A 16,996-nucleotide genomic window follows, 5' to 3' on the forward strand; every position below is an offset into this window, starting at 1 on the left:
TTCTCCCACCCAAGCCTACATCCACCCTCCCCTGGCTACTACAGCCCTAATGCTCTATAAAACATTATAAATAATAAATAAATAAAACAGTCATTGGCAGAGCCAGAACCAGAAATTGGGCTAGTGCTTCCCACCCCCACCCAACCTCATCTTAGTGACCTTTCTCGAACATGGAATACATAGCCTTTTCTCTACTGAGGCCCCAGGAGAGGGAGGAAGATGGAGTTTTCTCTAATGCATCTCAGAGGATTGGCTTAGACAGCAATTTGTGTCCCTGGGACCTCCAAGCCAGGTGGCCTATGAGGCTAGCCTGTTCACCACTCACCTCGGGCCTGTAGCAGCAATGCAATGCCTTTGTCATCTTGTGAGGTCAGGTCAAAGGAGAGAGATGGAAGGTAGATATTAGCACCAAAATCGATTAACAGCTGGATGTACTCTGGCTCACAATTATGGTGGAGGCAGATTTCAAGGAGGGTGCGGGGTCGTGGGACACGAGCCAATAGACCTTGGTCAGTGCAGTTGTAGTCAGGGTCTGCCCCATGGAGCAAAAGCAGGCGGAAGCAGTCCAGGTGCCCGTAGACTGCAGCCAAATAAAGGGGGCCAGAACATGAAGCTATGTTTGATGCCCAGACCGGTAATTTAGCTTTGACATTGGTCTCTGCACCATGACCTAGGAGCTCCTGCAGAATAGCAACAGCACCATCACGGGCAGCTGCGAGCACGGGAGAACAGTTGTTGTAGATGCTACCACCAGGACAGGCACCAGCTTCCAAAAGCACACGTACACAGTCCAGATGGCCATGACTGACAGCAGTGAAAAGTGGAGTCTGTGCCTTGACATCCAAACTGTCAACGTCAGCACCATGTGCCAAAAGGACTCTCAAACAGCTCAAGTGGCCATAAGAAGCAGCCAAGCGCAAGGGTGTCCCAGGAACGCCCCAGCCACTCCTGCTGTTGATGAAACGTTTGTAACGCTCCTGGTGCAAAAGCTGGTCCAAGATATAGGAGTCGTTATCATACACTGCTTGACTGAGAGCCTGCTTTTCCTCCGTGTCGGTATCTTCCTCCTCCTTGTCGGGCTGCAGGAGAGAGAAAATCTTGGTGATGTCCATGAGGTTCATCTTGGCTACTTGGAGAACTATTCTCATTATGAGCACAAGGAAATGCCAGATCTGTGGGTGACAAACAAGTGGGAGAGAATGAGGGTGCCCATCGAAAGCCTGAATGTCAGCCTCCATTTCAGTCCCTTGGCCCCTGCCCTTTACCATCAGTCTATTTATTCATGGGTCTTCTACTTCTTACTCCCAATCCCACTGTCTTATTTCAGGCCCCAAAGACACTGCCAAAACAGGCCAGGCCATTTTATAGTTTGATGCCTTTGCATACACTCTTCTGTCTGCCCCTCAAACTCCTACTTCTAGGAAGCCTTCCCTAATCTCCTCCTCTTCCTGCTCAGGGATTCCAAAGGATCACAACTAAACTTCAGCTATGCGTTCACACCACATTTCAGCTTATCTATAATCCATTAGTGTATACACTCCAGGGCGATGACCCTGTATTCATTTTGCATTCCTCTACCCCTAGTAGGGCTATATCATAGCTGGAAATTTGGTAGATGCATTTTCCTCAGTTCACAATGTGTGGATTAGTAAGGTGGCTCTGGCCTGGCACTGGCTAGGCTAATAGAACCATACTTTGTGATGTCAAGCTGTCATCAATCTTTTGGGGCAAGCCCTAACTCCATTTTCATATAGTTGAATTCTTCATAGCCCTTCATATATGACTAAAGCTCTCTCACCTAAGCCTTACATAACCTCCCCTCAGATGAAGGCCCTACATCTCAGGAACAGAAGTATTCAGGAAATCGGTATTGAATGACACTTACTGATTAAATGAAGAGGTGGCATTACAAAGAACGTATTTCAAATAAAATGAAAACAGATTGCAGGAAACAGTCTAGGTTTCCAGGGCAAGTTTTCCTCTCTGATGACAACTAGATTCTCCCCCAGGACAAATTTAATCCAGGAGTCCCTTTGATTGCCAACACTGCCTCCTCATTCCTCTGGCTTAAGCCTTTTCGCATCCTCTCTGTCTGACCCAGCCTAGAGCCTTTCTCTCAATGTTCAACTCTTCTCTTCCTACAGTTCTCAGGCCCTACAAAACCACTCCCAGCTCAATGACTAACCCCTGACTTTCCCAATCCTGTTCCTAAGTGCTTCAGTGTTAAGCTTAACCACTTCAGTTTGAAATGTCATAAGGGTGAGCGGGCAGGTTTCTTAGTGCTTGAGTTTCCATATTCTCACATATCCTGCAGGTAGGTGGGTGGGGTCACATTAAACTTTAGGCCCCTCCCCACCCACCAGCATCAGCTCCATATATGGTATTTTTTTCATTCTTGGAGTGCAATGGAAAGGACAGGATTTTAAAAATCCAGCAGACCCAGGTTTCCAGCTCAGCACTCCAAGATTCTAGCTAAGTAACCTTGGGTAAGTCTCCTCCTTTCTTTGGAACTCAGTTTCCTCATCTATAAGACAAAAATGATAGTCCCTTTCTCATGAGATTGTTAGGAGTAAGAGAGTTACTACATAGTAAATCTTCAAAGGTGAGCTTCTTTTCTCTGCACCTTCAGCCTCCTCACACTGGCTCCTCCCCCTCAACTGTCTTGGGAGACAAAGCAATAAACTTGTATGATTCTTTGTCCCACTCTAGCTATCGGACTTTTCATCTCTCCCTTCTTTACCAAACAGATCCAAAGAGTTGTCTACTATGTACTTCACCACCTTCCATTCACTTATCCATTATCTACAGTCTGGCTTCACCCATCCTCAATCACACACCAAGAAAACTTTCCAAAGGTCATCTTTGTGGCTAAATCCAGTGGATGTCTTGAAGATCTTTTCTTCCATGACTTTTCTGGAATATCTATCCCTACAGATGACTCCTCCCTACAAAGTCCTCCATCAGCTTCCTTGCTAGCACACTCTCCTGATTTTTCTCCCCTCCCATTCTCCTCTGAAATATTTATGGTCTCTTCTCCATCCTCTTCTCTCCAGTTCTAGCCCTTTAGCTCTCACTTTTATTCTGATTATTTCAAGCCTCTCTGTCCAAGCCCCCAGCTCTCTCTTTAGCTCCAGGCATGTATCCACTGAGTTTCTTTAAGCACTTCAAAGACAGCAGTATCACATCACCACCACTACCACCATGACTAAACTTGATCCATATATCTTTTCCTCACCATCTATCTCGTCAACAAAAACAAAAACCAAGACTCATCTCAATCTTCTTGCATCTTTACCCCACTCTCATCAAATCCCATCAAGTCCTGTGGATTTTACCTACTAGAGACCTCTTCAGACCATCTGTGCTCCTCAGGGACCATTCCTATTGCTAGTGCTTTATCTAGGCCCCCACTGCCTTTTGCCTCACTAGTTATAGTGGTCTTATAAGTAGTTTACATTTTCAATATTTTCCCACATTTTTGCTAAAGTGGTAATTTAAAAATACAAATCTGATCTCTACCAATCCTCTGTTTTAAATACCTTAATGGCTCCCCTTTCTTTCCAACTACAGACCAAATACCTTAGCCCATCTCAAAAGGCCTTCATAAACAAATCTTTGCCAATTTCTCCAGCCTCACTTCCTATTACTCCTTGACTTATATCCCGAGTTCCAGTGACAAGAGACAAGAAACAATGGCTCTCCATATACACTATGTTTCTTTCTGCCACATGGAACTCCTTCTGCCAAGTTAATTCCTCCATAGTCTATGCTATAGCACTATAGCAGTCATCATGCTGTATTGTAACTCCTATGTGGGTCTTTGTTTGCCCCCAATGCAGATAAAGAGGTCATATATAGTAGTGGTAAATGTGGGAGTTCTGCTTCTACCCCAGCTCTAGCATTTAGTAGCTGTGTGACCTAGGGCAGGTCATTTAATCTTTCTGTGCCCATTTCTTCATCTGTAAAGACAAAATAATAATAGTACCTGCCTTGGAGGGTTGTTAGGATTAAATGAGTTAGTACATAGTAAGTGCTTAGAATAGTGCCTGAATGTAGTTATCAGTAACTATTTTTGCTATGATGATGATTATTACTTAGGTCTCCATTTTCTATGGCTATTGTTCCCTACTTAATGTCCTAGAACCTCAGAGCTGGAATGGACCTTGCAGATTCTTTAATTTAATTTTTTCAATTTAGAGATGGTGAACCAATGTTCAGAGTGGAGCAGGGACTTTAGTATGGTCATATGATTGTTATGGTTAGTTGTCTCATTAACAAGAACTCAGAATACACTTATAATCTTGTGCTTTTCAAAGCAATTTCATGCAGCAAAATAGGTAATATTACCCCCAATTTGTGGATGGAGGAAACTGAGTCCAGAGAGGGTAAGGGGTTTTCCAGATGCCTTACATCAATGCAATATCGGAGTCAGAAATAGAATCCAGATTTCTCTACTCCTCCTCCTGTTCTTTCTATTACGATATAAAACACAAACACAATCCCCCCTCCCTTGACTCCAGTAGAGTCACATTGCAGCTCCCAGGATCTTCAGCTTTTGAGTGTCTTGCTGAATTCCAGAGACTTCGGTAATGGAAGGTTCCTTTACAAATAATTTATTCTGATAACTTGTAGGGATTGCCTCCTTAATATTTTTTTTGGAGGACTGGAGTCTGGGGAGATAAAGTGGCAGGGAGTGTCAGAAGGAAATGCCAAAGCTCTCACTGAGGTCATACCAAGAGCCCACAGCAGAGCTCATATAATGAACCTCCAGAGGGAGACCAAGCCATGCTCTCCAGCTGGCTTTGGCACTGGAGTGAATTGCGCCTCCATTAGATAAGGACAAAATCCAGCTAGCCTATTGCCTAAACTCACTTTGCTGTAGTTTATTAATCAAAGAGTTATTATGTGCCTGCTATGTGCACGGAGCTTCTTCCTGATCCTAAAGATGTAGGAGTTATAAACCTTTTTTTGTGATATTGGTTCCTGTGACAAACTAGTGAAGTCTGTAAACTCCTTTCAGAATGGTTTTTACTACATAAAATTAAAGGAAATCAATTATATTAAAAACTACTGTCAAAATATTTTAAAATGCATGATATAGTAAGAGCAAGGTTTAGTAATAATTTCTAAGTGGTAATAAATGACATTTCAAGATCTCTGCCACAACTGTAATATGATATGAAATATCTGTGATTTCCTCTGGTAACCAAGTTACAGGAACCTGTAAGGCTACTGTTATTTGCTGCCTGCATTCATCCTTGAAGTAAATAGTAAATTTTAGTTTGAGGTTAGGGGAAAAAAAGGTAATTTTCTACTCATTTAAGTTTCCCGACCCCTTAAACTCTATCCAAGGCCCTCTTAGTGTCTGTGAATCCAGGTTAAGTACTCCTACAGGAAAGTGGTTGGTTTCTGTGCACCCTAGAGCATTCCTTCAGGCATCAGTAGGACGTTTTTAAGTCTCATCTTCCTTCTCCCACCCTTAGGAGTTCTGCCCTTACGTACTTAAACCCACTCCAAGGCACCCATACACACAGACTAGCCAATATCACACAGGGACACAAAGACAAATCTCTACACTCCCTGTAGTGTATAATCGCAACTTGTCTCAAGTAGCAGTCTGTTTAGACCCGAGGTCCTAGGCAGACAAATCCTCTTGAGACACACAAGTCAGGAAACTGACATTATATCCCTCCTCCCTCCTCCGGTGGGTTATTCTAATGACCTTCCAAGCGCCTCCCTCAACTCCCACCACGTCCCAGACCCGGCAGAAACAGCCTACGACGGGCGATGGGTGATCACTGGTCTGCAGGCCCGCAGGGGTCACTCCTCTCAAACCGGTCCTAGGCTCCAGGTACTCACCGGGCTTCAGCCTGAGGCCGTGCTGCCCGGGGTCGCTGCCACCGCAACTCTGTAAAACACTGGGGCCCTGGTGGCCCCTCCTTAGGGAGCCCTTATGGCCCCAGCCTGGAGCAGCTGGGGCACTCGGTTCCCACTGTTAACAATGCTGCTGAAAGACTAGGAGTCAGCCCCTAGTCTTGGTCCAAGGGGCTAATTTTAGGCTACCCTCCACCCCCTCTTCCCAGACTGTGTTATCTTACCAGTGCCATTCTGGGAGCGATTTCAGCAAGAGGAGGGGCCCGCCCTCAGGGAAGTCCTGGAAAGACTGACTGACAGATAGACAGGTGCCTGGCGAGGCTAGGGTTCCTGCTCCCAGCCTGTCTTCCTATATCCCTCCCTGCCACTCGAATGGGAGCCAGGGTGAGGCCCCTGAGCTGTGGGTGTTCCCACGCCTCCACCAGGGGGCACTGAGAAGGCCCAGTCTCAGCCTAGCACACCTTTTTTTTCTCTTCTGAAGTGAGCCTCTCTGCAGATCCTCTGACTCTTTGCCCCTCCCTTCCCCCACTTCTCAGAGTGAGGAAGGTGGGAAGGAAAAGCCTCCATAACAGAACGTGTTCTCACTCAGCTTTTCTAAAGCTTAAGAAGGACTTGGTCATTTATAAAGACCTTTGCAGCTCACTAACCCACCAAGCTCAGCCTGAAGAAAATGCCCACAGCCTCCCACTCTCCTCACCTCAAATCATCACCATCAGTTTAAAGGGTCCAGCACTGGGAACTTTGTCAAAAACTCAGCTCTCACTTTTTCTGCCCACAGTAGCTCAGCAAAGCCTCTACAGGCAGACTGTCACTAGACTCCTTTCTTGCTGGGCAGGGCGTCTCTGAAAAAAGGCAGCAGCCCATCAGGGACTTACAAATAAAGTCCCCACCTTCCTGAAACAGAGCACCTGGGAAAAAGGGGGGTTGTGGGTTCAGCTTCAGCAGACTTAAATGTCCCTGCCCAGCAGCCCTGAAGGGAGCAATGGATCTCTCAGCAGAGTACTTGAGCTCTGATAACGGACAGACTGCCTCCTCTAGTAGCTCCCTGACCCCAGTGTATCCTGAGAGGGAGACACTTCCCACCAGGGACTGACAGACACCTCATACATGAGAGCTCTGGCTGGCATCTGGCAGGTACCCTTCTGGGATGAAGCTACCAGAGGAAGGAAGAGGCAGCAATCTTTGCTGTTCTGCAGCCCCTGCTGGTGATTCCCAGAAAAGCAGGGTCTGGAGTGAACCTCCAGCAAACTCCAGCACACCTGCAGCGGAGGGGCCTGACTGTTAGAAGGAAAACTAACAAAGAGAAAGAAATAGTTTCAACATCAACAGAAAGGACGTCCACTCAGAGTCCCCATCCAAAGAGAACCAACTTAAAAGACCAAACGTAGATAAATCCAAGAAAATGGGAAGAAACCAGCACAAAAAAGGCTGAAATCTCCAAAAACCAAAATGCCTCTTCTCCTCCAAAAGATCACGACTCCTCACCAGCAAGGGAACAAAACTAGATAGAGAATGAGTTTGACAAATTGACAGAAGCAGACTTCAAAAGATGGGTAATAACAAACTTCTCTGAGCTAAAGTAGCATGTTTTAACCCAATTTAAGGAAGCTAAGAACCTTCAAAAGAGGTTAGACGAAATGCTACCTAGAATAACCAGCATAGAAAAGAATATAAACGACTTGGTGGAGCTGAAAACATAGCACGGGAATGTCGTGAAGCATGCACAAGTTTTAATAGCCAAATCGATCAAGCAGAAGAAAGGACATCAAAGATTGAAGACCAATTCAATGAAATAAAGTGAGAAGACAAGATTAGGGGAAAAAGAGTGAAAAGAAATAAACAAAGCCTTCAAGAAATATGGGATTATGTGAAAAGACCAAATTTACGTTTGACTGGTGTACCTGAAAGTGACAAAGATATTGAAACCAAGTTGGAAAACACTCTTCAGGATATTATCCAGGAGAATTTCCACAACCTAGCAAAACAGGCCAACATAAAAATTCAGAAAATACAGAGAACACCACAAAGATATTCCTTGAGAAGAGCAACTGCAAGACACATAATTATCAGATTCACCAGGGTTGAAATGAAGGGAAAAATGCTAAGGGCAGCCAGAGAGAAAGCTTGGGTTACACAGAAAGGGAAGCCCATCAGACTCACAGCAGATCTCAGCAGAAACCCTACAAGCCAGAAGAGAGTGGGGGGCCAATATTTAACATTGTTAAAGAAAATAATTTTCAACTCAGAATTTCATATCCAAACAAACTAAGCTTCATATGCAAAGGAGAAATAAAATCCTATATGGACAACCAGCTACTGAGAGGTTTTGTTCACCACCAGGCCTGCCTTACAAGAGCTTCTGAAGGAAGCACTAAACATGGAAAGGAATAGCCACTGCAAAAACATACTAAATTGAAAAGACCATTGACACTATGAAGAAACTACATCAACTAATAGGCAAAACAACCAGCTAGCATCAAAATGGCAGGTTCAAATTTACACATAACAATATTAACCTTAAATGTAAATGAGGTCGATGCTTTAATCAAAAGACACAGACTGGCAAATTGGATAAAGAGTCAAGACCCATTGGTGTGCTGTATTCAGGAGACCCATCTCATGTGCAAAGACACACATAGACTCAAAATATAGGGATGGAGGAAGATTTACCAAGCAAATGGAGAGCATAAAACAAGCAGGGTTTGCAATCCTAGTCTCCAATACAACAGACTTTAAATCAACAAAGATCAAAAGAGACAAAGCATGGCATTACATAATGGTAAAAGGATCAATCCAACAAGAAGAGCTAACGATCCTAAATATATACGCACCTAATACAGGAACACCCAGATACATAAAGCAAGTTCTTAATGACCTACGAAGAGACTTAAGACTCCCACACAATAATAGTGGGAGACTCTAATACCCCACTGTCATATTAGACAGATCAACAAGACAGAAAATTAACAAGTATATTCAGGAACTGAACTCAGATCTGGACCAAGTGGACTTAATAGACATCTCCAGAACTCTCTACCCCAAATCCACAGAATATACATTCTTCTCAGCACCACATCACACTTATTATAAAACTGACCACATAATTGGAAGTAAAACACTCTTCAACAAATGCAAAAGAATAAAAATCATAACAACCAGTCTCTCAGACCACAGTACAATAAAATTAGAACTCAGGATTAAGAAACTCCCTAAAAACCTCACAACTACGTGGAAACTGAACAACCTGCTCCTGAATGACTACTGGATAAATAATGAAATGAAGGCAGAAATAAAGATGTCCTTCAAAACCAATAAGGATGAAGACACAATGTACCAGAATGTCTGGGACACATTTAAAGCAGTGTCTAGAGGGAAATTTGTAGCACTAAATGCCCACATGAGAAGCGAAGAAAGATCTAAAATTGACACTCTATCATCACAACTAGAAAAACTAGAGGAGTAAACTCAAACAAATTCAAAAGCTAGCAGAAGATAATAAATAAGATTGGAGAAGACCTGAAGGAGATAGAGACACAAAATACCCTTCAAAAAAATAATGAATCTAGGAGCTGTTTTTTTTTAAAGATCAACAAAATAGATAGAATGCTAGCCAGACTAATAAAGAAAAAAAGAGAGAAGAATAAAATAGATGGAATAAAAAATGATGAAGGGGATATCACCACCGATTCCACAGAAATACAAACTACTATCAGAGAATACTGTAAATACCTCTATGCAAATAAACCAGAAAATCTAGAAGAAATGTATAAATTTCTGGACACTTCCACCCTTCCAACACTAAACCAGGAAGAAGGTGAATCCCTGAATAGACCAATAACAAGGTCTGAAGTTGAGGCAGCAATTAATTACCTATCAACCAAAAAACTCCAGGACCAGACATGTTCACAGCCAAATTCTACCAGAGGTACAAAGAGGAACTGGTACCATTGCTTCTGAAACTATTCCAAACAATACAGAAGGAGGGAATCCTCCCTAACTCATTTTATGAGACCAACATCATCCTGATACCAAAACTTGGCAGAGACAACCAAAAAAGAAAATTTCAGGCCAATATCCATGATGAACCTTGGTGCAAAAATCCTCAATAATATACTGGTAATCCGAATCCAATCGCACATCAAAAAGCTTATCCACCACAATCAAGTAGGTTTCATCCCAGGAATGCAAGGCTGGTTCAGCATATGCAAGTCTATAAAGGTAATCCATAACATAAACAGAACCAAAGACAAAAACTACATGATTATCTCAATAGATGCCAAGAAGGCCTTTGACAAAATTCAACAGCTGTTTATGCTAAAAACTCTCAATAAACAGGGTATCGTTGGAATATACCTCAAAATAATAAGAGCTATTTATGACAAACCCACAGCCAATATCATACTGAATGGTCAAAAACTAGAAGCATTCCCTTTGAAATCTGGCACTAGACAAGGATGCCCTCTCTCACCACTCCTACTCAACATAGTATTAGAAGTTCTGGCCAGGGCAATCAGGCAAGAAAAAGACATAAAGCATATTCAATTAGGAAAAGATGACATCAAATTGTCTCTATTTGCAGAACACATGATTGTATATTTAGAAGACTGCATCATCTCAGCCCAAAATCTCCTTAAGATGATAAAAAAGTTCAGCAAACTATCAGGATACAAAAACAATGTGCAAAAATCACAAGCATTCCTATACACCAGTAATAGACAAACAGAGAGTCAAATCACAAGCTAACTCCCATCCACAATTGCTACAAAGAGAATAAAATACCTAGGAATACAACATACAAGAGATGTGAAGGACCTCTTCAAGGAGAACTAAAAACCACTGCTCAGGGAAATAAGCAAGGACAGAAATTGATGGAAAAATATTCCACATTCATGGACAGGAAGAATCAATCTCATGAAATTGGCCATACTGCCCAAAGTAATTTGTAGATTCAATACTATCCCCATCAAGGTACAATTGACTTTCTTCACAGAATTGGAAAAAATCACCTTAAATTTCATCTGGAACCAGAAAGGAGTCATATATGTGAGGATTTATTTCTGGAATTTCTATTCTGTTCCACTGGTCTGCATGTCTGTTTTTATGCTAGTACTACATTGTTTTAATTACTATAGCTCTGACTTGGACTTCCAGTACTGTTTTGAATAGAACTGATGAGAATGGATATCTTTGTCTTATTCCTGACCTTATATGAAATGCCTTCAATCTTTAATCATTGAGTATGATGTTAGCTGGGTACTTTGCCCATTTTTAAATTAAGTTTTTGTCTATTTGTTGTCAAGTTTAGAAGCTCATATATCTGAGACAGTAAACCCTTATTAGATAAAAGTTGTCAAATATTTCCCACAATTTTGTGGGTTGCCTTTTCACATTATTTGGTTCTCTTTCTATGCTGCCATCCCAAGTTTTCACATTTGAGAATGCTCCTATCCTTTCCTTGCTGGAATTACAGTGTTCTCTGAAGTGTGGTTATTTGTTACTATGGGCTTTCTTTGTGAATAAAACGAGCATGAGACACCTCTAGTCAGCAATCTTGATAATGTCTCTTTTTCAATTTTTTAATAATGAGCTTTGATACATAAAAGTAGTTTCAATGATGTTCAATTTATCTATTTAATGCTTTGTGGTTTGTGCTTCTTGTATCCTCTACAAATGGACTGCTAAATCCAAAGACATAATTTTTACCTGTTTTTTAAATAATAGTTTTACAGTTTTATCTCTTATATCTGGGTTGTTGATCCATTTGAGTTAATTTTTGTATATGTTGTGAGGTAAAGATCCAACTTTATTATTTTCATATGTGAATTCAGTTTTTCTAGCACCATTTATTGAAAAGACTATTTTTTTTTTCACCCATTGAACATACTTGGAAGCTTTGTAAAAAAAAAAAAAAAAAATGACCATAGATGTATTGGTTTGTTTGGACTCTCAGTTCTATTTCACTGGTCCATATGTCTATCCCTATGTGAAAATCACACTTTAAAAAAAATACAAATTTATAGGGTACATGTAAAATTTTGTTACATATATATAATGTGTGATGATCAAATCATGGTGTTTATGGTTTCCATCACATGAGTATAATACAGTTTTGCTAACTGTACTCACCCTACTCTGCTACCAAATATTGGATTTGTTCCTTCAGTCTAACTGTATGTTTGTACTCATTAACCCACTTCTCTTTATCCTCCTCCATTTTCCCATTCACCCTTCCCAGTTGATATAGTTTGGATATTTTTCCCTTCCAATCTTATGTTGAAATTTGATCCCCAATGTTGGAGGAGGTTCCTAATGGGAGGTGTTTGAGTCATGGGGATTGAACCTTCATGAATGGCTTGTTCCATCCCCCTGGTAATACATGAGTTGTTACTCTATCCATTCATGGGACAGTTGGTTATTTAAAGAAGTGTGACACTGCTCCCCACCCTCTCTCTCCTCCTCATCCCTAATCATGTGTTGCCTGCTCCCTTTCACCTTCCACCATGATTGGAATGTCTCTGAAATCTTCACTAGAAGCAGATGTTGGTGTCATGCTTCTTGTACAGCTTGCAGAACCAGGGAACCAATAATCCTATTTTTTACAGTAAATTACCTAGCTTCAGGTATTCCTTTATACGAATGCAAATGGTTAAGGCACCAGTCTCTGTTATCTATCTTTTCATTCTCTACTTCCATGTAATCAAACATTTTAGCTCCCACATATGAGTGAGAACATGTGATATTTGTATTTTTGTCAAAGCCTGGCTTATTTCTTTTAAGATAATGATTGTTAGTTCCATTCATGTTGCTGCAAATGACATGACTTCATTCTCTTATATGGCTAAGTAGTATTCCATTGTGTATACATACCACATTTTCTTTATCCAGTCATCCATTGATGGATATACTGATGTAGTACATGTACTATTTTATATATTTTTTCCATTTGGATAGATACATAGTAGTGGGATTGAATGGTAATTTTATTTTTAGTTTTTTTGAGAAATCTCTGTACTTTTTTCCACAGCTGCTGTACTAATTTACATTCCCACCAACAGTGTATAAAAGTTCTGCTGTCTCTGCATCCTCAACAGCATATGATTCTTTTTTGTATTTTTAATAATAACCATTTGACTGGAGTAAGATAATATCTTATTGTGGTTTTGATTTGCATTTCTCTAGTGATTAGTGATGTTGAGAACTGTTTTGATATACATGTTGGTTATATATGTCTTCTTTTAAGAAATGTCTATTCATGTTCTTTGCCTAGATTTTAATGAGATTATTTGATTTTTCCTGTTACATTTCAGATCTTATGCTTAAATCTAATTCTTTTGAGTTTCTTTTTGTATATGGTGAGAGATAGAGGTTCAGTTTTATTCTGCATGTGGCTATGCAATTTTTCTAGCACCTTTTATTAAATAGGGTGTCTTTCCCCCAATGTAAGTTGTTGCTGACTTGGTTGAAGATCAGTTGGCTGCAAATATGTGCCTTTATTTCTGGGTTCTCTATTCTGTTCCATTGGTCTATGTGTTTGTTTTTAAACCTATACCATACTGTTTTGGTTACCATACTTGTGTAATATATTTTGAAGTTTGGTAGTGCAAACTTCAAAAAAAAAAGAAGAAGAAACCTCCAGTTTTCTTCTTTTTGTTCAGGATTGCTTTGGCTATTTGGGCCCTTTTTTGGTACTATATGAATGTTGGGATTGATTTTTCTTCAATTCCTGGGAAAAAATGTTATTGGTATTTTGATAGGGATAGTATTGAATCTGTAGATTGCTTGGGTTAGTATAATTATTTTAACAATATTAACTCTTATTCATGATCATGGGATGGTCTTTTCACTAGTTAGTGTCCTCTTCCATTTTGCTTCATAGGAATTTTTTAGTTTTTTTTGAAGAGGTCCTTCACCTCCTTGGTTATTTATTCCTAGGTTTTGTTTGTTTGTTTGTTTGTAGCTCTTGTAAATAGGATTTTCTTCTTGATTTATTTTTTCAGCTAATTCATAATAAGTATATAGAAACTGCTGATTTTTGTATGTTGCAACTTTACTGAGTTTATCAGTTCTAAGAATTCTTTGGTGGACTCCTTAGGGTTTTCTAAATATAAAGTCATGTCATCTGAAAAGAGGAAATTTTTGACTTCCTCTTTTCCAATTTGAATGCCTTTTATTTCTTTCTGTTGCCTCATTGCTCTGCCTAGAATTTCCATTTCTATGTTAAATGGGAGTGCTAAAAGTTGGTATCCTTGTATTGTTCTAGTTTTTATAAGAAATATTTTTAGCTTTTCCCCATCTGGTATGATGTTAGCTGTGGATTTTTTATATATGCCTTCATTAAGTTAGGGTATGTTCCTGCTACACCTATATTGTTAAGAGTTTGTATCGTGTAGGAATGATGAATTTTATCAAATTCATCAAATTTTATCAAATGTGTTTTTTTCTGTACCTGATGAGATAATCATATATGGCTTTTGTTCTTAATTGTGTTGATGTGTTGTATCATGTTTACTGATTTGTGTATGTTGAACCATCCTTTCATCCCTGAATTAAGTCCCAATTGATAATCGATGTATTATCTTTTTCTTGTGCTGTTGGATTCAATTTGCTAATATTTTATTGAGGATATTTTTAGCTATGTTCATCGGGAATATTGGCCTATAGTTTCTTTTTCTGTTGGATCTTTATCTGGCTTTGGTATCATGCTAATGCTGGCCCTGTAGAATGAGTTAGTGAGAATGCCCTCTTCAACAACCTTTGCAAAAGTTTGAAGAAAACTGGTGTTAGTTTTTATTTATGTATTTGGTAGAAATAGGCAGTGAAGTCACCCAGTACTGGGTTTTCTTTATTGGGAGACTTCCAGTTACTTAATAAATCTGGTTACTTATTATTGGTCTGTTCGGTTTTTCTATTTCTTCATTATTCTGTCTTGGTAGGTTGTATGTGTCTAGGACATCATCCATTTCTTTTAGGTTATCCAATTTTTGGCATGTAATTATTCACAAGAGTCTATTACAATCTTGTGTTATATGTGGTGTCAGTTTTAATGTCTTCTCTTTCATTTATGATTATTTTTATTTTTAACTTTTATTTTAGGTTCGGGGTACATGTGCAGCTTTGTTATATAGGTAAATTGAATGTCATGGTGGTGTGGTGTATAGATTATTTCATCACTCAGGTAATATGCATAATATCTGATAGGTAGTTTTTTGATCCTCTCCCTCCTCCCAACATCCACCTTCACGTAGGCCCCAGTGACTGTTTTTCCCTTCTTTGTATCCATGTGTACTCAGTTTTTAGCTCCCACTTATAAGTGAGAACGTGTAGTATTTGGATTTCTGCTCCTGCATTAGTTTGCTTAGGATAATGGTCTCCTGCCACATCTATGTTCCTGAAAAAGACATTATCTCATTCCTTTTATGGCTATGTAGTATTCCATGGTGTATATATACCACATTTTCCTTACCCAGTCTACAATTGATAGGCATTTAGGGATGTCTTTGCTATTCTAAATACCGCTGTAATGAACATATGCATTCATGTGTCTTTATGGGAGAAATATCTATATTCCTTTGGATACATATTCATTGATGGGATTGTTGGGTTGAATGGTAATTCTTATTTAAGTTCTTTGAGGAATTGCCACATTGTTTTCTACAATGACTGAACTAATTCACATTCCAACCAGCAGTGTATAATATTTTCCTTTTCTCCACAACCTCACCAGCATTTGTTATTTTTGACTTATTAATAATAGTCATTCTTACTGGTGTGATATGCTATCTCCTTATGGTTTTAATTTGCATTTCTCTAATGATTAGCAATGTTGAGTGCTTTTTCATATGCTTATTGGCTGTGTGTATATCTTTTTTTTTTTTGGAAAAATATCTGTTCATGTCCTTTGCTATTTTTTTATTTTTTTTAACTTGTAAATTTGTTTAAATTTCTTATAGATTCTGGATATTAGGCCTTTGTTAGATGGATAGTTGGCAAATATTTTCTCCCATTCGATGGGTTGTCTATTTACTATGTTGATAGCTTCTTTAGCTGTGCAGAAGCTCTTTAGTTTAGTTAGATTGCATTTGACAATTTTTGTTTTTGTTGCTATTGCTTTTGGTATGAATTCTTTAAAAGAGCTTATGTCCAGAATATTATTTCCTAGATTGTCTTCCAAGATTTTTATAGTCTTAGGTTTTATATGTAAGTGTTTCATCCATTTTGAGTTGATTTTTTGTATATGGTGTATGGAAGGCATACTGTTGCAATCTTCTACATATGGCTGGCAAGTTATCCTAGCACTGTTTGTTGAACAGGGACTCCTTTTCCCATTACTTGTTTTTGTCAACTTTGTCAATGATTATATGGTTGTAGTACTGCAGCATTATTTTGGGGTTCTCTATTCTGTTCCAATTTTCTATGTCTATTTTGTTTTTATTTTTATCAATATTATGCTGTTTCATGTTTTTGTTAGTGTAACCTTGTAGTATAGTTTGTTGTTGGGTAACATAATACCTCCAGCTTTGGTTTGGTTTGCTGTTGCATTTGGTTTGTTTGTTTGCTTTTGCTTAGGATTGCATTTGGTATTTGGACTCTCTTTTGGTATGAATTTCAAAATAGTTTTTCTAATTCTCTGAAGAATGTCATTGGTAGTTTGATAGAAATAGCATTGAATCTGCAAATTGCTTTGGAAAGTATGGACAGTTTAACAATATTGACTCATCCTGTCTGTGAACACGGATGGAATGTTTTCCCATTTGTTTGTCTTATCTCTGGTTTCTTTGAGCAGTGTTGTACAATTCTCACAGTATAGTTCATTGACCTCTCTGGTTAGCTGTATTTCAAGATATTTTATTCTTTTTGTGGCTATTGTGAATGAGATTGCATTCTTGATTTGGCTCTCAGCTTGGATGTTGTTGGTGTACAGGAATGCTACTGATTTTTCTATGTTAATTTTGTATCCTGAAACTTTGCTGAAATTGTGTATCAGATCAAGTTGTCAGCTTAAGCAGCTTTTTGGCAGAGACTATGGGATAGCATTATATCTAGCATTATATTCTAGGTATAGCATTATATTATCTGCAAACAGAGATTGTTTGATTTCCTCTCTTTCTATTTGGATGCTTTT

At 39.3% G+C, this 16,996-nt stretch overlaps 1 protein-coding gene across 3 annotated transcripts in view; it reads right to left on the bottom strand.

The window, feature by feature from the left end:
* Positions 1-16,996, bottom strand: part of ASB12 (ankyrin repeat and SOCS box containing 12) — a 54,487-nt gene that overhangs the window by 269 nt on the left and 37,222 nt on the right. For 2 of the 3 annotated variants that reach the window (XM_012460875.3, XM_064367726.1), the window contains exon 2: positions 326-1,172. In XM_012460875.3, the coding sequence (XP_012316298.2) occupies positions 326-1,148 (823 nt within the window). In that variant the 5' untranslated portion in view covers positions 1,149-1,172. Of the gene's footprint in view, positions 1-325; positions 1,173-5,859; positions 5,998-16,996 lie in introns of those variants that run through there. The other variant, XM_012460872.3, reaches the window with a different exon arrangement.

The sequence above is a fragment of the Aotus nancymaae genome, unplaced genomic scaffold (assembly GCF_030222135.1).
Source record: "Aotus nancymaae isolate 86718 unplaced genomic scaffold, 86718_ANA_hifiasm-v0.15.2.pri h1tg000073l, whole genome shotgun sequence".
Lineage (NCBI taxonomy): Eukaryota > Metazoa > Chordata > Mammalia > Primates > Aotidae > Aotus > Aotus nancymaae.